General features: G+C 43.0%; 1 protein-coding gene across 4 annotated transcripts in view; it reads left to right on the top strand.

The window, feature by feature from the left end:
- WDFY3 (WD repeat and FYVE domain containing 3) overlaps positions 1-15,035 on the top strand; it is a 145,969-nt gene extending 130,934 nt beyond the window's left edge. For all 4 annotated transcript variants that reach the window (XM_079306951.1, XM_079306950.1, XM_079306949.1 and 1 more), the window contains 17 exons: positions 398-452; positions 801-920; positions 1,608-1,725; positions 2,164-2,270; positions 2,777-2,930; positions 4,479-4,570; positions 4,893-5,105; positions 6,793-6,940; positions 7,757-7,911; positions 8,180-8,338; positions 9,630-9,809; positions 10,838-11,020; positions 11,626-11,722; positions 12,736-13,065; positions 13,257-13,368; positions 13,659-13,856; positions 14,372-15,035. In XM_079306951.1, the coding sequence (XP_079163077.1) occupies positions 398-452; positions 801-920; positions 1,608-1,725; positions 2,164-2,270; positions 2,777-2,930; positions 4,479-4,570; positions 4,893-5,105; positions 6,793-6,940; positions 7,757-7,911; positions 8,180-8,338; positions 9,630-9,809; positions 10,838-11,020; positions 11,626-11,722; positions 12,736-13,065; positions 13,257-13,368; positions 13,659-13,856; positions 14,372-14,492 (2,542 nt within the window). In that variant the 3' untranslated portion in view covers positions 14,493-15,035. The remainder of the gene's footprint in view (positions 1-397; positions 453-800; positions 921-1,607; positions 1,726-2,163; positions 2,271-2,776; positions 2,931-4,478; positions 4,571-4,892; positions 5,106-6,792; positions 6,941-7,756; positions 7,912-8,179; positions 8,339-9,629; positions 9,810-10,837; positions 11,021-11,625; positions 11,723-12,735; positions 13,066-13,256; positions 13,369-13,658; positions 13,857-14,371) is intronic.
- The last annotated feature ends 8,630 nt before the right edge of the window (positions 15,036-23,665 follow it).

The raw sequence follows: 23,665 nt of genomic DNA, 5'->3' as shown, positions 1-23,665 counted from the left end.
CATTTGTTCCTCACAACCTCTGTGGATCATAAGTTGGCAATAAATGGTGCTTGCATTGATGTCAGGATTATCTGGACAGTATCAGAATTAATGTTATCAGTATGCAGATACATTCTGAAAGGAATTGGAGTGCTGAAGCCATCAGATTTATCCAAGTTGTTAAAAATATTTTACTCATCAGCCACCACTTGCACTGAATTGCATAATTAGCATGCATAATTTTTACAGTGTGTGTTTAGACTTCTAAAAAAAGGTACTGCTAAGGCAAAAAGGAAAAGAGATATATTCTTCTAATTTATAACTTTCAGTCTTGAAATTTTGGGTTGTCTTATAAAGATGTAACCCAGCTCATCCTGCAAAGTAAAAAAAAAAAAAATTACTTTCTTCTTCCCTCTAGGTCTGGCTTGCTTAGCACTTTAGTGGGAGAAAAATCTGTCACTCAAAGATGGGAAGTAAGTATAAAAATGTTGGTGTATTTTTTGTATTAAATTCCACGTTTTGTAGTGATATCTAAATAATCAGAACACATAAGTTGCATCCTCTTATTCTAGCAGTTGGAACATAGTGTTATATCTCAGCATTTAATTTTTAGTATTTCATGATATCATCATCAAATAGGAAATGGTTCTACTGTTGAAAATGCAGGGGGAGGGCTGTATTAAAAGTAGAGTAGAGTGAGCATTGCAATATTTAAGTAAGTTTCTGTGTTTGGGGAGGGCTGTACATAGACAGTCTGGCAGATTGACATTTGATTGTTGTAAAGTGGAAACTTCCCTGTGCTGTTATCTGTCTTCCTTAAGAGAGGAGAAATCAGTAACTTCCAGTACCTGATGCACTTGAACACTCTGGCTGGCAGATCCTATAATGACCTCATGCAGTACCCTGTCTTCCCCTGGATCCTTGCAGACTATGACTCAGAGGTAAACAAAGCATCTTGGCAGCCCTGTTAGTAATCTTTTATAAGTTGGAGATTTCTATTTTGTTTCTCCCACTTCTCAGCAGGGAGGGTATTAGAGAATCTTGGCTGTGCTGATTTTACAGATTATGTTGGTCTGTGCATAGGTGAGGGCTGGGATCTAGAGAGACATTTACCCCTCTGCCTTGAAGCAGTTCCTATAAATGTCTGCATTAACTTTAAACTGAGTATCCTGAAGTATGCTAAGCACACATAGAAAGCATCCTTGCCCAGAAGACTCTGGTAGGGGCTACTATGAAATCTGGCCCCAGAGTGAAAGAATTTGCTTTTGAAAAAGGTGTAACATCCTATTTATGCTTTTGTGGACAGTCATTGCTACCAAATAGACCATTTCATAAAATGCTGCTATTTTTGTTGAGTATTTGTGAAAAAGTTAGGGGGAATTGGGGACAGGATAAGAGGAGCAGGGCATAAGTTGTGCAGAACCCAGATGTGATTTAAAATAAAACACACTGACTGTCTTGGATCAGGCTGAAGGACTGTATTAGGCATATCCAGCATTGCACTTGCTGTGTGTGTAGAAAGCAGGGATAACAGCCTTAGGAGGTAGGTGGTGCTAACTGTGATAATCAGCAGTGTTGAAAGGATGTGGTTTGGTTTTATAAAATTGTTGCCTGTTTTATTTTTAAAGGAGCTGGATCTCACAAATCCCAAAACATTCAGAAACCTGGCCAAGCCCATGGGAGCTCAAACAGAGGACAGGTTAGCCCAGTACAAGAAGAGATACAAGGATTGGGAAGATCCCAATGGTAAGTAAAAGTAATCATCCATCCTGCAGAAAGAGCACAGGAACATTTGCCTGTCATTATAGAAGGGACTCACAAATTTTTTATAATGTGGGTAAAGAGATTTGGCTATGGATGTGCAGAACCTCTACTATGTTTTTTTAGTGATTGTCCAACAAGGACTAGATTAGAACAAATGGACATTCGTTTTCTTGCTGTGTTGTTTGTTTTAAATCCAAATGACAGCTCTGTTTATATGTAAAAACAAAGAACAGTTGCACATTTAGATGAGTTTAACATTATCTTAAGACTGGAATTGTCAGGCACGTGAGGCACACAACCAGCTGTGTCTGCTATTTTGAATGTGTCCAAGGCCACAGAGTAATTAAAATACAATGTAAATGTCTTTGTGTGTTAGTACTGATTCTGTGGCCTAACCACTTTATGATCTTTAATCTGCAGGGGAAACCCCAGCTTATCACTATGGGACCCACTATTCCTCAGCCATGATTGTGGCTTCCTATCTTGTCCGGATGGAGCCTTTTACTCAGATTTTCTTACGGTTACAGGTAAAAATTACATCACCTCTTTCAGGTTTCTTGCTTGCTGTATATTTCAGACTTCACTCAGAAGTCAAATCAGTCAGATTTGTTTTCATCAAATATCATAGAAGAGATACCTTTTAGCAGAATTTTTACTTCCTGGCAGGTTTTTTTAAAGGATGTTTTGGAATTCACTTTTTTTTTCTTTTTCTGAATGTACACAAAACAGTATCAGCAGACAAAAACCAAAACAAGTTTTTTTGTGAAAAATATTTTTCTGTTTCTCTTAAAGAGACTAGACTTGAAATCAGGCAGATGAATATTTTCTAAAAGTTCTATGTATCTGCATCTAGATTTTCTGTTATCACATACCTGAACGTAACGCAGCCGATAAGATCGGTTGTGTTAGAGCAAGAAACGTGCCGTGTTCTAGTGCCTTCCCTTGGCAGAGGATGCTGTGCTTTGCCTTGCTGGCCCAGACTGGAGTGCTGGGGCTGCTGTGCCACTGACGTGCCCCTCTCTGTGCCTGGCAGGGCGGCCACTTTGACCTGGCTGACCGCATGTTCCACAGCGTGCGCGAAGCCTGGTACTCCGCCTCCAAGCACAACATGGCAGACGTCAAGGAGCTCATCCCTGAGTTCTTCTACCTCCCCGAGTTCCTGCTCAACTCCAACAATTTCGACCTAGGTAGGCAATGAGAGCCTGAGAGCAGCGCTGTGGGTGGGAGAGCACACTCAGCTATCTTCTCGAGCACTGAGTGTTCCTTTTAAGCAGTTAATACAAAGCGTCTTCTGAGAATTGCAGAACTAGTCCCTGAAAGGGTTTTTGTTTGGAGTGGTGTATTCTTGTCAATTTTGGGTTTTTTTCCCAGGTCAAAATGCACAGATAACCATGTTTTACTTGGAGTTTCTCTACTCTGCATTTTTCTCCGTATAACATGTTCCATGAGGGTGTTCGCCATCTTTGTCATTTATTTTTTTAAACTTCTCAAAATCTGTTTGAAAAATCTTCACTTTTAGAACTTCATTTGAAAATATTCCTGAAGGTTTTTTGAATTGTCACAGCTTTTGTGGCAGTGATTATTCAACAGGAGTCATGTAGGGGACCTGCTTGTTGGAGATGTACATTATTTATTATTTGTCACTCTTGACAGTGACATTAAGCTCTTATATTCTGAGCTCTGTGCTATGAATCTAATGGCAATAATATAATAAAGATTAATCAAACAATAGCTTTTAATGGCCTCAAAGCCTTTATTCAAAATTTATTGTAAGAGATTAGAAGCACAACCATACAAAAAAAGAAAAGCAAAACCTCACCCAGCTATATTTTACACAGAAAAATATGGGTATTACTGAAAAAATGTTGAGCTCTTGTCCACTTATCTTTGTATCTGATAATTTTGGACTGTAACCATTGGAAATTCTTCACTGCATTTGGACCAACTGTAGAAAGGTTTTTTAAGGAAAAATTGTCAAACACTGAGGTACTCTTGATTGTGGTAATTTGTAGCAATCCTGCCTCCCTCCCAGGTGAAAAGAAAGGAAGGTTTGAAGTTTGGTGATGCAAGTAATCTTTCTGTTGGAGCATTGCACTTATTTTTTGTGTGCCCTTGTAAAGTTGGAAATTTTTTGGTGTTCCTCTGAGTTAACAGAAAGTGTGGAATTGTCTCTTGACAACAAGTGACAGAACAAGAATGTAACTGAGGAGTTTTACCAAATCACATTTTTGGTGATCACAACATGCCACCATTTGGTGTCCAGAGGGAGAAGGAGGCTGTCCAGGACAGGGTCAATGTGTTGTGCCTAGGCCATGGGCACATTGGGTGAATTGCCAGTAGCCTTGGGCATGGAGTTTGTGGGGGACACCAGTCAGCTCTGCACTGTTAGGAAGTGAGTATTTGGCTACATCACAGGAGCACAGGCTATTCTCAGGAGTAAAACAACAATTTCATTCTATGATATAACACTATTTTCCTGTTCATAAGTCTTAGTGAGGAATATTTGGGTTCTTTCTCTTGGAAACAATCTTACATGAACAACTGAGGCAGAATTTTTCATGTTTTATTGCCTGACATTTAAAATCCAGGTAGTATTTTAAAGAAAAGACTGAAATGGCCTCCTTTATACATACAAGATATTTGAGTTTGATGGGGTTTTTTTTACACTTTTGCTGTTGCAGTTCTGTTTCAGTGCTTCTGTCCAAATTGTTTTCCTTCTTTTTGTTTTTTATTAGGTTGTAAACAAAATGGCACTAAACTTGGTGATGTAATACTCCCTCCATGGGCAAAAGGAGATCCTCGTGAGTTTATCAGAGTCCATCGGGAGGTAATTTGAATTTTAATGGTGACAGTAGAAAATGTCTGTTGGGACTTTCCACTGCACATCAATCTAAGCTCAATTTGTGCAGCCACAGGCTACTCTGGGAGTTCAGGGTTGGTGTCTGATTGTTGCCAAGAACCAGTGTTTTCTCTCCTTCCTTTTTGGCTACAGAGTGCTTTGAGGCAAGTCTTGCTTCAATGAAAAACTTTTATCAAAACATAACAAAAATATGTCAGACCTTGTTCTGAGTTTTTTCCTCATGGCAAGTGTAGTAAACTCAACCAATGAACAATTTGTCTCATTTTAATGCATGCCTTCTGAATTTCAGGCTCTGGAGTGTGACTTTGTGAGTGCTCACCTGCATGAGTGGATTGACTTGATCTTTGGCTATAAACAGCAAGGTCCTGCTGCAGTAGAAGCTGTAAATGTCTTTCACCATCTCTTCTATGAGGGACAAGTGGACATATATAACATCAATGATCCATTAAAAGAGACAGCTACCATAGGATTCATTAATAACTTTGGACAGATACCAAAGCAGGTATGCCCTTCGTAGAATTCTTATTTTCCAGTTAACACTCAAATTGAGATGTGTTACTATAAAACAGGAAGCTGTTTTAGGAGTGAAACTTCTTCAGAGTGTTTATTCATAAATATTCTTCCTGTGATATGAAATAATTTGTGTTTCCCTCATAAATTACACAAAGGTGGACTTTGGGCTTTGCTTGTGAAGTTAGAAATGTCGTTTTTTTCCCCTTTACATCCTTAAAATAAAGGCATAATGAATTGTGGCTCAACTCTAAAAATCAGCATAAAAAAAGAGAAGTATGTTCTATGTTCCTGCTGCAAAGTCATGGGGGAGAAGTGAAAGTGCAACTTCAGAGTAATGTCTAGTGCCTAAAGTATTTGAAGTTACTCTGTAATAAGATAATTTCTATAATAACTTCTGCTCCTTATTTTTACACTTGTCTCATGGGTGATTCACTCTTGCAAGAGAGCTGTAGTTAAAGAGCTACAATGGCCCATTTTTGGTACAGCTTTAAAGTTTGTGTTCTCTTCAAGAGACTGTGTTAAATAAGTCAGTGTAATGTTAAATCTGAGAGTTCAGGTTTGGGGTGTCTCAGTGTTGGTTGTTTCAATTTGGGTTTTTTTATTGGGCATTTCTTTGGAGTCTTTTTGCTATCCAGTGAAAATCTTAAATGTCATTGGTGAATATTTCCAACCCTAGATCTGGTGGAAGCCACAGATGGCCTTCAGCAATTTGCTGGGAGCTCAAGCCATGTGTTGCAAACTCTAAACTCCACTCTCAGCCCAGAATGTCTCAGAACATCCATGGGATGTTCCTGTGGCAGCCCACTAAGAGCTGTCTGTCTCTCATTGCTTGGAAGGAAGGCTAAAAACTGCTCATCTATCTTCTGTGGCTTTTCTCCTTTCTCTTCCTTGCTGTCTCTCAGTAATCTAATTTTGTAGTAGCTGTAGGGTTTTCTCCTCTTATGAAATACCCAATCCCTGTGTTGTGATGATAATCAGACATGGCCCAGCTCAAGCCAGATGGACAGACAGGGGCTGGGGCATAGGGCAGGGCAATACAACAGCACTGCATCTGAGCCCAGAGCTCTGCCTGCATCTTCAGATGCCTATTAGGTACAAACTTGCTGTCAAATCTACCAGGAATTGCATGATCCTTTGCTGGAGGAAATAGATTGCAATAAACTTGGGAAACTCAAAACTTCTTCCAGGCTTTGTTGGTGGTGAGTGCTCTTGGAGCACATTTTTATGTAACTGCAGAGTTTTGCTGTTCCCCTCTGCTATTTTCCATGGGGGATCCAGGACAGGCTCTCTCTGTGACAAGGCTGCTGTGCATTTTTGCATTTCTTTCCTCTACAATGTAACATGCATCTTCTTTATCCTTTCTCTTCCACTAGTAATGTGCCTGGCAGTTTGGGCTTGTATTTTAAAAAGTTCTGATGTAAACATTGCAGTGCTGGTGAATTTGGAGGAAGGCTCTCCATGAGATGCCACAGCCTGAGGGGGCAGAGCAATTTCACTCCTTGTTGGTTTCTGTATTGTTTTTGAAGTTTTTTTAAATGTTCACCATGAGTTATTAGTGAATACTAAGAGTAAAGTAACTACTGCTGAATTTTTAGACATATTTCTGATCTTTTTAAGCTTGTACCCTTGTAAACCCATAATTTTGGATGATCATTTAATTTGTTGATGAATTTCAGCTCTTCAAAAAGCCCCACCCACCAAAGCGTGTCAGAAGCCGTCTGAATGGAGAGGCTGTGGGAGCCTCTGTGCCCCCTGGTTCCACAGGGGACAAGATCTTCTTCCATCACTTGGACAACCTGCGGCCATCTCTTGCCCCTGTGAAAGGTAAACTTTAAACCCACTGTAGTTTTTGCTGATTCTTTGCCCAAGCATTCAGAGTTTCAGCATGTTAGTACTTTTCCATCTTTTTCTTACTTCTAATATTTTACTGCCCGTAGTTTTGTGAGAGAGACAAATTCAAAATATCCTAATGCTGTACAATTATGTTCTTAGCTACCTTAAAGGAGCTTGGGAAACATCATAGCTGCACCAGTTTAATGTAATATTTTAAAAATAGAGGGATAAAATGGAGCTCAAGCACCTCTTTATAAGTTTGAATTTAACAAACAACATACAAAGTACATTGTTTCTGGGCCTGTGATAGCCTCCACTTTTGTGAGTTTCACAGCAAAATGACTATTTATCACAGTGCTGAGAAATACTAAGGAATGTTGGCAGGAAAGTTAGAGTTGGTAGCTGCACTGAGACAAAAGAAAGTGGTTTTTGAGTTCACATGTGACATTGGACTGAGCAAAACTTCATTGTCTGAGAGGAAGGTAAATGCTATACAGGGATTTCTTTCCTGTCTGAGTAAAGGAATCTGTGACTCCCTGCTGTAAAGAGAGAAGGACATTCTGTTAAATGGGGCTTAGCAGGGCTTGGAGAGCAGACTCTTAAGTCAGGAAATTAGAAAACACTGATCCATATTTGGCTCTGCATTTGTTAGGAATGGAGCAAAAGTTGCCATCACTGCAGCTGAAGCGAAGAATGTGTAAATAGCCACTACAGAGACCTTGCTTTGACAGAGCAGCAGGTGCTTCAAGGGGTCAGACAGAATTTGTCTGTCCCAGCAGTAAAACATAACCCCATCTTCTTTTCCAGAGCTCAAGGAGCCTGTGGGGCAGATTGTGTGTACTGATAAAGGCATTCTGGCAGTAGAACAGAACAAGGTTCTCATCCCACCCACATGGAATAAAACGTTTGCCTGGGGCTATGCAGACCTCAGCTGCAGACTGGGCACCTATGAGTCGGACAAGGTTTGTAACCTGAAATTTGTTCCAGCAATTAGTACTCAGTAGTGAAAAAAACATAACATTGGACATCTATTTAGCATGTGAATGCTATTATCTGCTGCTGCTCGCTCTTGAGGGTCTTCTTCAGAATGCTGGCAGAATAACATTAACTCATAATAGCTTTTTACCATGTCTTAGTGACTTAATGAGTGCAAAGTGGCAGTCAGGTTTTTATTTGTTATGCTACAAATTACTAGTTCTGGAAGTAATTCTTTGTTTTCTGTGGTTTTAGGCTGTGATTGTTTATGAGTGCTTGTCAGAATGGGGTCAGATCCTGTGTGCCATTTGTCCCAACCCCAAACTAGTTATCACTGGAGGAACAAGCACAGCAGTGTGTGTGTGGGAAATGGGTGTCTCCAAAGAAAAAGCTAAAGCCCTCACACTGAAACAGGTAAAGTACAGTAAAACTGCCTTTCATATTAATTAATGCTATAAGATCAAAGTAATTATGTAATGATTGCTGCTTACCTTTGAAACCATGAGTCCAGCAGATCTCTGGAGAATGGAATAGTCGAGATAGCAATCTGCATTGATAGTGGGCAAAATGCATCTTTAAAATTGCATTGTTTTTAAGAATAGTGGATCACTTAAAAGTGGAGAGCTTTCTGAACAGAAAGGGAATTTGGTAATTGTGTTAATAAAGTTGTACAGGTGAGTTTTGTGAAATTATCTGCTTTGTAGTGTTCCATGTAATACCCCCATCTAAAAACTGTGTCAGGAAGGCCTGTGAAAGGAGGCTGACTTAAAGATTAATTTCCTTCCTTTTTTTTTAATCATTAATTACAGAACTTTTTAATCTAAAACAAGCACAAATGCTTTAAAGTCAGCTGTAGCTAAGTGCAGATTATGTTTTGTGTGTTTACTAAAAAAACAGCAAACCAAACAAATGTAACCAAAAAAACCCAAACACAACTAAGTCAAAATACTCTAGCAGCTGTGTATCTTGTTACAGGTTGTGTTACTGTTCCATTAGCATCTTAATAGCAGGACTCTTTTCTTTTTTTTTAGAGGAACTCTTTCCCTAAAATTTATGAAACAAAATTAAGAGAATTATTTAACTGTTTGAGACAAAACACTGTATCATAAATTTTGGGGCAGCATATTTAAATGCATTTACTGTGTTCAGCAAGTTTTATTTTGACTGAGTTCTTTTTAACTGATCACACCTTAGTAATCTGTCTTTCAGACTGTTTTTCCAATAGATTAAACCTAAAATGTAAAAATAGGGCCTCATATGAGTAGATGCTCATATTTTTCTTCCAATTGACTTTGCCTTTTTGGTTGCAACTCTTTCTTGTCTCTTCTGTTTTCTCTTAGTCATCAGCACTTACTATAGGAGTCATTAAGTTCTATTTTCAGAATGTGATTTCAGGTGGAGCCCGAACACTTCCTGATCTTATAAACAGGCTACTGATGCAGAATGGGGTTTTTTTCAGTGGAAGGATCTGTAACATTAGATCCTTGAAGTTTTGTTTTGTCAGAGTTGTTTTTAAATGGAAAAAATAATACTTTTACTATTTTCAGTGATGGCAATAGTTCCCAACTGAGGAGTTATAAGGTGGCTGCATCTTCTGATAGGATATTCTGGTTAGGTTACCTGAATCTTTCAGGTAGGAGGGTTTGATGTGGGATCTGTGTGCTCTCTCCTGATTGCTGCTTTTGCTCCTGGCGTGTGTTTTCAGGCGCTGCTGGGTCACACTGACACTGTCACGTGCTTGACGGCGTCGCTGGCGTATCACATCATCGTCAGCGGCTCCCGGGACCGCACCTGCATCATCTGGGACCTGAACAGGCTCTCCTTCCTGACACAGCTCCGGGGACACAGGGCTCCCATCTCAGCCCTCTGCATCAATGAGCTCACGGTGAGAGCCACAGACATCCTCCAGGCTGCTGGCAGCAGAGCAAGAGTTGGAAATCATTAAACCAAAGGGAAAAACCACTAGGCTCTCGTGTTATCTTAGCAGAACTTGTATAACTCATCTGAAAACTGATTAACAGCTGGTTTAGGGAATAATCTGTGTCATTTGTCCAGAACTGTAGGTGGGTACATTCCACACAGAGTGGCTTGAGCTCAGAAGAGATTATTAACAACTCTGGAAGCAGTATAGTTAGTGTGACATTCCAAGTGAGCTGCCAGACCTGCTATGCTTTTGATACATGACTTCGGCTGGCTTCTCGTGTCTTAAACTGAATTAAAGGAAAGAGATGATACCTTGGGTGAAAATACAGTGCCAGTTGAGGTGGAGACAAGACATATCCTAAAAAAGCTTCTGTCCCTGGTGGTCCTGTGAGTTGGTGTTTATGCAGCTCCCATGCATGGCCATCAGGGCTGGATGGACCCAGCTGCAGCTGGAGCAGATGCAGTGGTTGATATCAAGACAAGAGAGGGCTGTAAATCATGCAGAGGGTAGCAAGTGGCACAGTTCATTAGCTGCTGGTGGTCTGGTTGTAGCACTGCCAGTGCTTCAGGCTGCAGCTCCTGCTTCTCTCTGCACTTGTTTGGACTGTTCCTAATAAGGAAGCAAATTAAATTTAAGGTGGTACATACAGAGTCAACATGAGCAGTCTTTGAAAACTGAAAGCACTAAAAATAGGCTGTTGGATTATTATGCTATGGAAACTGGAGGAATTGGTCAACTTAGTCTGTGCTGTGAATAGAGCAAATAGGTTGCTGCTAAGTGTAGTTTTCTAGGTAGAGCTAAAAAAAAAGCCAAAAAGACAAACATATAACCCTAAAAGTTTCTTCAACTGGCAAGATTCCTGTTGAATAGAACTTCCTGAAAAATGCCATCCTTGCAACTTGGCTTATAAATGAACTTGACTTTATATTTTTGCAGAAGAACACCTGCAACTTTGTATTGAAATCTGGAGGTGTTCTTTGTCTTTGCAGGGAGACATTGTATCCTGTGCTGGCACTTACATCCATGTGTGGAGCATTAATGGCAGCCCTACTGCAAGTGTCAACACCTTCACTGGCCAAAGCCAGCAAATAATGTGTTGTTTTGTGTCAGAGATGAACGAGTGGGACACCCAGAACGTCATCGTGACGGGGCATTCGGACGGAGTTGTCCGGGTAAGTACCAGGAATCTCTGCCTGGAAAATAAACTTTATGCCTTGGTGGTAGTGGTACTTAGAGAAGTCATGTCTGTCCAGGACAGCACAGTGTCCTGCCCAGAACTAAAAGCAGTCCTGCTGTATTTGGGCATTTCACATGAACAGTTTTTTTCTTTTTGATGCCCCCATTGGGATATGGTAACCAGTAACAGTCTGCAGAGCATACATTGTCCTTCCTGCTCTGTTTTGGTCACCAGCTTTCAAGCCTGCAGACAGTTGTTTTGGTTCACCATATTAGTTTCACACACCTTGAGACTAGAAAGAAAAGAGAAACTTAGTGTCATCTCTGATCACTACCAGTCTAACCCAATTTTCAGTACTTTGTGTGCAGCCTTGACCAGAGTCTGCTGGTCAGAACCTGTGTGGAGTGGATTCAGGCATGAACACAGGTGTTCCCTTATAGTTCCTAATCCTCAAAAACAGGGTTTAGTATGGATATGTGACCTGCCTTGCATGCTACCAGTGCAGTACACAGTCTACTAAGCCATTTTACCTTTACAAGTGCCTCAGGAAAAAGCCAAGAGTTCACTAAGTGCCATTCTGCTTATCCCCTGTCCCTCCAGTTCTGGCGGATGGAGTTTTTGCAAGTGCCAGAAACACCAGCTCCAGAGCCTGTGGAGATGCTGGAAATGCAAGAGGACTGTCAGGAAGCACAAATAGGTATGTCTCCTGATAAGGGTTTAGTATTTCCCTGTTGTATCTGATCTTTGCTATAGGTGGTTGAAGTCCTGTGATTATACAGTGCAGAATGGGAGATTTTATGTCAAAAGGCAGTAGACATCCCATGGACACAGTGAACAGAGCATCTGAGTTTTGTGTTCACCACTTTGCTTAAGGTAGTTTCATATTTTCACAAGTTAGAAAAAATGTTGTCCATTGTAGCTTTTTTTCTGTGAAGGTAGGACTTTTCTCTGTGATTGTTTCTTTTGTTGGTGCACTCAATGAATTGTCCAGAAGCTAGATATTTTTTAGTGTGAAATGGAATAATAGCATAGCTGCTGAGTTAATGCACTGATGAAGCAGCTTAAACAAGACCAGCAATGATATCCCTTACTGCTCTTGGAAGATTTTGGACTGTGCTTTATGATCATTTCTTTTAGCTGTCTCATCTTCCTCTGATCCTCTTCATACTGAAGATATGATCTGAATTTGGATCTGAATCTCATGATACTCATTAGTAATTATTATATAAATACAGCTTTTGGTTATTTTGAGTGTCACTCAGAGTATAAATGTCTTTGGTAATTGTTTTTTGTGCTAATAAGTCCTGTTATTACCAAGTCTCTCTGCATCATATTTTTCAGTCAGTTTCAGCATAGCTGACTGTGCGTACTTGTCTAAGTTTTGCCAAAAGGTTTTGCCAGCTTGAGTGTTTCTGAAGTTTTTGCTCCTTTTGTCTGTCATAGCCTTCCTCAGAGGGACTATTATAGGAAATTGCTTCAGCTAAGGAGTGTTGCTCTGGCAAGAGCGAAAAGTGCAAATCAAGTGCCAAAAATATGAATGGTGTGATTCCTGGCAGGAGCTGAGTCTCTGAAAAGGCTCTGAGATGCCTGCATGCAGTGTCCCTCTCTCAGCAGTGCTGGTGCCCATTGGGTTGCAGGCAGAATAAGGAAAAGGCTCAGGCCATAACCAGGCTCACTAACAGCACCTTGTCCCCTGTTGTGCCAATCCAGGGCAGGAAGCCCACGAAGAGGACAGCAGTGACTCCGAGGCAGACGATCCCTGCATGGGCCAGGACACAAAAGTGCAGGAGAGCCAGAGCCAGCCAAGCAGCACCAGCCACAGGCCTCGGTCATCGTCAGCCAGAGCAGCAGCAGCATGGTCAGCAGACAGCAGCTCCGATGACTCCAGGCGCTGGTCAGACCAGCTCAGCCTGGATGAGAAAGATGGATTTATCTTTGTGAATTATTCTGAGGGACAGGCAAAAATGCATCCCCACGCTCAGGTTAACCACCCCCACCCCAGCTATGCTGAAGCACGGCACTACAGCAAGCTCAAACCAGGTAAAGCAAAGCATCCACAGTCCTCAGTTTTATTCCTGAGTCAAATGGTATAGAAAAAGAGAAACTTGAATCTCTGAGGGAGATTTTTTCTTATTACAAAGTTGGAGTTATATGTATGTTTGGGGAGGAGGGAGGAAAAATGAGAAGGAGCAAATTTGGTTTATCCCCTCCCACTTCCCACTCCTTTGTAGGATACAGATGGGAGCGTCAGCTGGTGTTCAGAAGCAAACTAACTATGCACACGGCATTTGATCGCAAAGACAACGCACACCCAGCAGAAATCACCGCGCTCGGCATCTCCAAGTGAGTGACTCGCTCCTGGGGCCTTCTTGGGTGCCAGCAGGAAGAGGTGCCATTGTTCATAACTGTTCTGTGCTGCTTCTGTTTGGGGCAGCCTTCTCCAAGAACTGGGATAAAAGCACTAAAGGGAGGGAGACCTGTTCAGCTGCTCTTTGCTACACAGGGTGTTGCTGGAGCAGGGTGTTTGGGGCATTGTTACCACGCTGGCACTTTATCACTTTGCATTCTCTGATGTGTAAAATGAGGCACCCGTGCCAGAGCTGCTGCAGGAATGCTCTTGCCTTTCCTTGCAGGGATCACAGCAGGATCCTGATCGGGGACGGCCGGGGCCGGGTGTTCAGCTGGTCGGTGAGCGATCAGCCCGGCCGCTCCGCAGCCGACCACTGGGTGAAGGACGAGGGCGGCGACAGCTGCTCGGGCTGCACCGTGCGCTTCTCGCTCACCGAGAGGCGGCACCACTGCAGGAACTGCGGACAGCTCTTCTGCCAGAAGTAAGCAGCCAGCAGCCTCTCTCCCGTGCAGCACTGAGGGTGGGGTAAAGCTGTGAAATGCCACAGAAAGATCGAGGCTGCTTGAACTGTGTGCAGGGCTGTGTGGATGCTGGTTATGGAGCCACTAGCAGGCAGCTTCAGATAAAATAGCATGGCATAGAGGATGTGTGTGAGGTCCCTTTGCCCACATATTGAAGTGCAATTCTCCTGTCTGATCCACTGGGTCAGAAATTATATTTCTAGTTTTATCTGAGTCTAAACTGATGGTAGCAGCTGTTTTTAAGCTGTCTGTCACAGTCTCATTGCATTGATTCTGTGGTGATCATTTTGAGTGATCGGCTTCTGAGTGATTTTGGGTGATTCTTCTTCTGCCCCACTGCATTGTATCTCCATGTCAAGGTAAGTTGGGACAGTTTCCTGGAGTTTGAATCATGGTGATAATTCCCACAGCTCAGTAGAAAATGGGTGGAAATGGGGAGGACCTGTGTTCAGTGATGGTTGTTTTTTCTCCCCAGGTGCAGCCGGTTTCAGTCAGAAATCAAACGGCTGAAGATTTCATCGCCAGTCAGGGTGTGCCAGAACTGTTTCTACAACCTGCAGCACGAGCGGGGCTCAGAGGAGGGGCCCAGAAATTGATGGGGGCCTGGCAAACCTCCTCCAGCCCCACTGTCAGTCCAGGAAGCAGGGAGAGCATGGGAAGGAGTTGGAATGTTGTCTGTTTACACTTCGTTTATATCTGCGTTCTCAGCACTAAGAGTCTAAAGGGATCATTGCATTGGGTTGTGTGGACAGAAGGCAGACGAGGAGAAGAGCAAGGCCCAGGAAGACAAGGTTAATAACCACAAATCCAAGAGAACTGGCAGCCCCTAAGCCCATGCTGACATGGCTGTCGAGAGAATCCTCGCTTATCCCAAACACCCCTTCTTGTCTTGTTTTTGTAGAGTTAGTCATCTTAACGGGGGGGAGGGGAGGGCAAGGCTTTTTAGAAGATAGTTGTAAATCTGCCTTCTTCGCAAGCAACTGTGTATATTGTAAATAGGTATAATGGCCTTTTTATCTAAATATGAACTTAACTGCCTGTTACATGGGACTTCAGATTAACCACTGTACTTTGTGTGGCATCTTTATCTCATCTATCGATTCAGATACGAATGTTTAAAAAAAAACAAAAACAGAAAACTCAAAGGCATTATGTGTATTTCTGTTAAAAATCCAGTCTGTGCATGTTTGTTCTTTCAGTTGCCCACAGTATCTTAATTTAAGTGAGGCTATTCATAGAATTACATGAATTTTTTCAAAGAAAACATTTTTGAGAATAGGAACTTGGAGTATTTTATTCTAGCTGTAAGATAACCAGGAACTAAATTGTACACTTGTGTTGCATTTTATACCAAACTATTTACCACCTCAGTGTTGTTCATATTTAATAAGGCCTCTTTTATACATATGTCAGAGCTGCAGTTTTGTTAATTACTTACTATTCATTAGCAGCTGATTCATGCAGTGCAAGAACCAGCTTTTATCTTCTTTAGTCAATAGCAATTGGCTTTTGCATATAGGTACAGAATTAACTCCTTGTGCATAAAATTTAACTGCTGTTGTCCCATAGCTTCTCTGCAAAAAACCTTTTTTGGAACCTTTTTGGCACTGCTCTAAAGCAGGGTGATCTTGGTCATGTCAGAAATGCTCCTGGGAGCTCTCTTTGTCTTTCAGCACACACCATCACCTTGAGGACAGCAGTAGATTTCCATGATGGTTTTTAAGTTTCAATATGAATTTAATTGCAGTATTTTTTTACTACTCTGTCATTTATTTTGCACTACATGTAGGATGAAGTAGAGACACTGACATCCACTGGGATTGGAGCACGTGCATTGGGATAGGCCCATGGACTGAATTTCTGCATGAGGTCTTGCCAGTGGGTTTTTGGGTAAGGGGGGAGAGGGAGGGCAGCAGGCAGGCTGGTGGTCGGTTTGGTTTTGTTTTTTAACATATGTGTATATATTTTGTAAATGGGTGACAAACTGATCTAGAGCTAGGTATATTCACAATGGATTCTTTTAACTAGAGGTAAGGATCTGACCCAGACCAACAGAAGACAGGTGGCTCTGACAGTACTTGAGTGAACGTTGTCACTCAAAGAGATGAATTTATCCTGCACTTGGAATGACTTTGGCAGGTTCTGGCCCAGGGATGGCAAATCCTTAAAACCAGCATTGTTGTTGGAATTGCACCATCAAAAATGCCAGGCCCTCTGTGTTGGGGTGAGCTCCTTCCAGAGGGCCCCTGTCTTCTCTTGATTTGAGCTTTTAGCAGTGAATAATTTGTTAATTCTGACCACTTACTATTTACCCTGGTATCACATGTTTATGCACTGAAGGTTAAATATGTATTTTGATACTTGTTTGTTTATTATGTATGTGCTGGTCTGTAAAATTGAGATATATTCCTGTTTTGGTATGTATACTAGGTCCCCAAATGAACAGAAAGGCTTCTCTAGAGCCCTTGCACACCGTTGAGTAAATGCAGGTTTGTTGAGCTTAGCTGACCCAAATTTTGGATCCAAAGAGTGACGGTCAAGTAGCCACACTGACTTCTGGCTACCTGGCAGATTTGACCCTAAAAACAGGAAGAGGTCTTTGGTAAGCATGTGCAGAGCACTGGAATTTCTGTGTTCAGCTGTTCTCTCTAACGTTGCCTTCACCCTTCCCAAAACGATGCAAAACCAGCATAGTTCAGAAGACAGGCTCGTGGCCTTAACGTTTGCTGTTTGAAGAAAAGGCTGTTTTACCAACTCTTAAATGCCTTGGAGTCCACAGTTTTCTTCCCCTTGCCTCCAGATTTCCAAATCAGCCCCAAATTTAGGGAAGCCTTCTTTTGTGTGGGCTGAAGCCAGGCCAGTCCTGCTGTGGGTCCCGAGGATGGGCTGTCAGCCGCGGGCGCGTTGTACGGGTCGTGTTCCGTGCCTGCAGCCTTGGCACCACACCAAAATCCTTGTTCCTTTCAAATTCTGCAGTGTGCAGGCTAGGCCCAGTTTACATTTTGCAAGCAAACCACCACAGCCCTCTGACTTAATTCTGTTCCCAAAAAAACACGTTTTTGCTTGTTGGAGGCGGAGGGGGACAAACACACCTGCTCGTATTTCCTCTGGCAGCTGGTGCTGTGGGCAGCTGTGGTGTTCACGTGGGAGTGGGGTTTTTTTTCCATTTCATTCGAGCTTCTAATGCAAATACTTGCTTTGTTTTCCATGTAAAAATCTGTTGAGCAAAAATATACTCATGTACACTAACATTAGTAGACTGTATTCTCTGCAAGTACCTCACATGTCTTCTCCTGCCTTGTTCTTTGTAGTAAACTTATCCATGTACTCCTAACATTCGTATGTAGTGTGCAACTGTAATGTCATGCTTTTGAGAGGGGGTTGGCTGCCTCCAGCCAACATTCATCAGTTCAATAGCAAAACACTTTAGATAAGTTATTTTGCACTTTCTTATGTATAAAATTGGTAGAAACTTATATTTGCTTTGTATCATTTAAAGACTCCTTTTGTTTCGGTAAATGAACTGTGTATAAAATACTTATGCAGTTAAAACTGTTTTTAGAAAGTATTTTTAATTTCAGCAAGTTTGGTTACTTGTTGCATGACTATTAACACAGCTGACTTTTTGTGTCAGTGCAATGTATATTTTTTTTGTCCTGTTATTAACTTGTAAGCCCTAGTTAAATGGCCATTTATTTGTACAGCATCAGGAGTAAATTGAAGATAACTGGCTAAGACTGGAGTGTGGAATTTTGTACTATATTGCAGAATCCAATATCTGTTTTTTGGTGGTTACGTAAAAGGCCTGACGATTTACTATCTAGTGTGCAATCTGTGATATCTGAATGTTCATTGTATATTTGTCTCCAATGCAAAAAGGTAGAGTAACACAATTACAACAATACATGATTAAATGCAATAGTTCAGGTACTGAAGTATTTTTTTTTTTCATTTCAAATAAATACCTGCTATTTACCACCAAAAAGCTGTTTTGCATTTGTTGGAAAGACACAACATTTTGCAGTTGAATAAATATTTTTAACTCGGGAGTGGTAACTAATGAGTAGCATTTTTCTGTGTCATCATGAGGAGTAAGTTTCTGTTACTTGTCAGAATTTTGCTTTCTGAATGTGGGTATGGCCTTCTGTGACAGTGCAGCATGAAATCATCTGCATTAGTTTGTTCTTTTTTGCTTAAAGTTGAATTCAGCAGAATCTGACAGTGTGTAGAAGAACAAGTTCTGCCAATATAGAAAAGAAGACAGAAAATAATAATGTAAGTTGTGCTGGATAAGGGCAGTGGAAAAGGAGGGAGTTAGAGAAGTTGCTTCTATGGCCTTGCTTTGCCATGTCTTGGTTATATAGGATGGTAATGTCTACTTTTTGTAGGCTCAAGTGTTTCACACTTGGCCATTTCCACATTTTATATCTTTCCATACACTGAAAAAAACCCACTTTCTCTTTAGCAGTTTTGGGGGAGTTGCTGTGCTCAGCAGCTGCAGACATTTGACAGCTGCAGCCTGAGTGTCCTGCTGCTGCCAGGGAGCAGGTCATGGATGAGCATCACCAGAGCACTCTGAGCCAGGTAACCATGCCAACTCCAGGCTGTGGGGTCTGGCATCACCTCCCACTCCTATTGGGAAGAGATTTCCTGCTAACACAGCTCCAGGCTGCTCTGTGCAGCTGGGTCATTTACTGTATGCAGTATTTCAGGCTCATATTCCAGGCATGGTGGACAGTGGGGATGCCAGGAACAAGCATGGGGAAGCAGTGGAGCCCACAATCCTGATGCACCTTTTGACTGGGAGAGTGCAGTCCCAGCCCTGTAAAATCCCAGCAGGCATCAGCTGGGCCAGCAGCCAGTTTTGGAGTGAAATGAGGCACTTGCTGAGTGACAGGCAGCTCCTTGCCCTAGCCTTTAGCTCTGGCTCTACCACAGTCCCTGCCAGGCAGGAGCACTGCCTGGGGCCAGGCATTCCACTTAGCAGGTAAAACCAAATTGTGGCCAATTTGCTGTGACCAAATTGTCTTTCATGACAGGTGCAGTAACTCAGCTCAGAAAGGTGAGGCTCGGTGTTTTGTATGAAATGCATGAGTGTTTTTAAGGAATTCCTGGCAGTGGGACACATCTCTCTCCATTTCAGGACAGATTTGATTCACTAGTGAGGTTACTGTGCCACACTGCAAATGGAGGAGTGTGGGGTAAGCAAGCCCAGGAGCAGAGCTGATGTGCTGGCAGCCAAATCCTGCCCTGTCTTCCTGGAGAAGAGTTGCATGGTACTGTGTTGGCACTCTAAGAAATGGGACCAAAACTGTCACAGATGAACCTAAATGCAACCCTGCCTGCACTGGAGCCCTGGTGCAGGAGCAGAAACAGTGCAGGTGGGAATGTTTTTACTGTAAACACTGAGGTGAGGGGAAGTGTAGCAAGGCTCTGCCCAACAGCAGTGATGAAAATGAAAAATGAAAGGGGGTGTGCTCTGGGAAGAGCTCCCAGCCCTTCCCAGGGGCAGCTTCTGAGAGCTTTAAGCTCTCCTTAAAGCTTGGCTGCTCTGTCCACACCATCTTGTGTGGGGAGGTACCACTGTGGTGCTGCTGGTGCTTGGCTGCTCTCTTCTCACAAAGCAGCTCACAGGGATGCTCATTACAGGATGAATGCTCCAACTGCAGAGAAACCTGGGAGCCATTTCCCAACCCCTGTGAACGGAGAGAGCTGTCCAGCAGATTTTCCAACACACCACCCAAGCTCTCCAAATTTACCCATGTGAGCAGTAATGGGATATGTGCATTTATCCAAGAGCTGATCAGCCCCAAACTGAGCTGAGACACAGACTGGCAGCCAAGGAGAATAAAAAAGGACTCTGTTCCTTAGTGGGGCTAAAGTGAAGGCTGCTTCCTGAGAGAGAGAGTAAAATAGATTTGAGCCCAGCTGTGAAAAGCTGTATTAACTAAAAATACCAGTGTTACAGGGTTACTTTTGCAGGTGAGTTAAAACCTAAGCTCTTACTTTTTCCTTATATTTTCTTCAAGTGTAACAGAGCAGCTTTGAATTCATGCAGCAGCAAAAATGTATTTTCCTGCAGAGGCCCAATTTGTTTCTTTGCAGTGTGTCACAGGCTGGCATTGCTCACCATGACAGCCACCCAGGCAGACAGAAATAGCAAGTTAGAAGGTGACACCCTGGTGCAGCAAAGCCCAGAGACAGGAGGTGCTTTGCACTGGTTATCTCTGGGGAATGTCTGTGTAGGCAAAGCCTGGGTTATCAGAAGCTTTTTACAGCAAGGACTGAGGCCTGGGGCTAACAGCACAGTGGTGACACAGCTTGAGAAGCTGCAGCTTTTCTGGTAGTTGGTAATGCAGCAGAAGAAGAGAAATCCATTTGTAGTGACACAGCTCCTAGAAGCCAGCTCTTTATTGAAAGATCTTGTAAGCATTCCAGTACAGACTTTGCTGCTCTACTGTAGCTTTGAGTTGATGAAGATGAAACAACATTTTTAAAGAAAAAAAAAAGGCAAGATGGACACCTCTGTAAAATTTCATAGTAGATTAAATTCGAACACTGATTGCACCTAAGATAAGCATCAAACCACAGGAATTGCACACAGCCCCAAGGCAAAGCATGTAACAAATTACACAATTGCACTTCAGTCTGGAAGAAAGTTATGACAAGCACCACTGCCCAGGCACTCCATCCAGGGTCAAGAGGGCACCTGATGGGTATCTCTGCATTCAGAAGAGCAGGTTGGAACCAGGGAATACCCAGAGTGTTGCTGTACTGTGCATTTGGCTTCTTGGGTGAGTGAGCAATGACCTGGCAGTGCCCAACTGAAGGTGTTTGAGGGGAATTATCATTAAACCAGCTTCGCTGGTAGCTGTTGTTTTGTGTTTCTCCCTTAGCTAAAAATCCCAATGTCACTGACCACAGTACATCCACTGGCTGAGACAGAAAATGTGGCTTGTGGAACCTGATCCTGTGGAATTCAGCAGAAATCTTGTGGTGAGTCTAAGCTCCTCTCAATTTCCAAATAAGTAAAAAGCTGTCATATTGCTGATTTCTGTCCACTCCCCCATTTTCAGCTGCTCCAGGGTTATTCTCCAGCCCTGAGCATTTCAGCCCAAAGGGAATGACTGTAATGAAGGCCTCTGTTTAAATTAATTACTGTAATTCCACCCCATTTCAGTCTGTTACTGGGCTCATCATCCAGAGACCAGCTCTCCTAAACCCAGGCTGCAAATTACATTTGTGTGAATTCTCTCTCTAAAGTATGAAGCCCCCACCTTTCCAAATGGTGGAGAGACTTAAGTTGGAAATCTATCTGCAGTCTCAACACCTCTCCTAGTAAATCCTCCAGCAACATGAGGCCTCCCCATATCCTCACAGTAAAAATGAATACTTAGCTGGACAGCATTTTTGCCTTTCTGCACCCACAGCCCACCCTCTGCAGTGCCTGTACAGAGAGAGATTCCACTGCTCCAGGGGGGATGTTCAGGCAAGAAAATATTCTTACCAAATCCAGTGGATTTCAGAATCCATCCCATAGAAAAGTAGAAAAAAAGCAAATGTGTTTTACACTTTGCTCAGTGGGTCACCCCTAACATTTGGTTCAATCTGTCACAAACAAAAAATACCCTTTTTGTTGGAACCTCAGATGCATGGGAAAGACAGTGAGCTAGAGAGCAAATATTCCATTTTGTTTCATTCCCAGTGTGAGATCCTTCACTGTCCTGGAATAATAAACCTCTCTGACAGGCAGCTGCTGTTGTTGGGACAATTTGCTCTTTGTCCTCAAGCTGAAGGAGCTCTGCTGTGCAGTCCCTTGCTATCCCTGGGGGTACAGTGGTGCTGGCTGCCTGCAGAGCTGCCATGGCCTGCAGGAGGCCCAGGCACCAGATGCAAAACCTAAAGGGTTTTTTGGGCCTGGCTGGGATGGAGCTCATCTCCCCACAGCATCCTCACACTGCTGGGCTGTGTGTGGGTACCTGAAAAGGGGCTGGTAACACTCTTTAGTTGTCTTTATCGTGACCAGATTTTGGTTTGGTTTTTTTTTCATTTTATTTTCTCCCCCCATCCTGCTCAGGAAGGGAGTGATAAGAGCAGCTTGGTGGGCAGCTGATGTCCAGCCAAGGCCCACCTTCCATGGTTCTTTTTTGGAACCCAGAATGGGACAGACAAGAGCAGCTTTGTATCCAGTGTGTTATTGCAGCAATGGCAACCTTCTGTGGGAGTCAGGAGATTGCTGGCTGCACTGCTTATCCTTTATAAGGCTGAAGTTGGGAAGGTGTTAGCACAAACAATGGCTCTGGGCTGTGGCCTGGCACAGATGGCTTTGCTGCACTGCAGGACCTGTCTTGTCTCCACCAGAGGATGAGGGAATACATCTCCCTCTCCTCACTTTGGATTGGAGGGGATGATTGTGCAGGTTCCAAAGTCCTTGTTTGTGTTTTTATGAGCTGCTAATGCTACTAATTAACACTACTGGCACTGTTGGGTTGGTGGAATCTGGTGTCATCATGGCATAAGAGAAGATTTGTGGGTGAGGCAATACTGAAACGTGCCCTGAGGTGGCTGTTCCCTGGCTGGCAGGGTGTGTGGAAGGATTTGGGCAGGTTCCTAGCACAGGTAAAACCTCCCAGAGCCTGGGACTTCACACCTGAACAGGCAACAACCCTGGCAAACCAGTGTATCACCTGATGGAGGGGTGCCTTGCCCACCCCTGAGAAAACCAGCAGCTTTTGCCCCATACTGGGGCCTGGCCTGTGCCCTCTGAGCCTCAGGGCTGGGCTTGAGGCAGGACTCAAACAGCAGCAGCAACTCCAGGAGTTGCCCCAGGAGTGAAAAACAAACTGGACAAAGAAAACAGCAGGTCCAATAGAAAGGACTGGAGGTGAGATGGTGCCCAGGAGTCCTTCCCAATCCAAGTGTTTCTGCAATAGTAGAGATGCAGCAGTAGCAACCACCAATACATCTGATCTAATCATCCTCTGTTTCACAGAGCTTTGTCTTATCCCTTCCCTGGTAAGATTTCAAGAAGTTATGGATGGATCCTTCCCCTGAGAAGATAACCATGCCATTAGGAGAAATACAAACCCCCAACAACAACCATCCTGACCTCAGGTGAACACTGAACCCCAACACTGGGGAAAATCTGAGGAGAGAGAGGGAAATAGGATTGCAAATCAGTGGTGTGCTCACTACACAGGCCAGGGCATCAGCATCCAGCTCAGCATAAATTTACACACAGCACTGCAGTTAAAACCCAAATAAGTTCCCTGTACACAGCAAGTGATGGGACAGACAAAATCAGGGCACTCTGAACACCCAGTACTCAATGCTGTCAGTACAACACAGTGCTCTGCTGGGTGCTTCTGGGCCTTCCACCACAGACAAGAAAAATGAATGGAGTGACTGACTAAGGGGTAACCCTGGATTGAAAGGAAAGGGAAAAAGTAATGAGGATGTGTATTTCACACTGGAAAATCAGAATCAGGCCAGGCACCCCAGCATTCTTTTTTATCACAAGGTGATTTAGTATCAGGCAACTTCTCTTTCATTTTGTTTTGTTTTTGCAGTTGTGCTCTTGGAAGCATCCATAGAAGGAAAAATACAGTGGCAGGACTGAGAAAAGACCAGTTCTTCTCTGCCATATTTCACTGCCACAGGAGCTGACAACTGGTGTGGAATGGAGGAAGGAAGAGGTCTGAACTGCGAGAGATCTTCACCTGTGCCAACCTGTCACCTGCAGTCCATGTCACACAAGTGATATGAGCTG

Source organism: Erithacus rubecula (genome assembly GCF_903797595.1).
Source record: "Erithacus rubecula genome assembly, chromosome: 5".
Taxonomy (NCBI): domain Eukaryota; kingdom Metazoa; phylum Chordata; class Aves; order Passeriformes; family Muscicapidae; genus Erithacus; species Erithacus rubecula.
The sequence above is the reverse complement of the archived record's forward strand: the minus strand, read 5'-3'. Positions and strand labels throughout refer to the sequence as shown.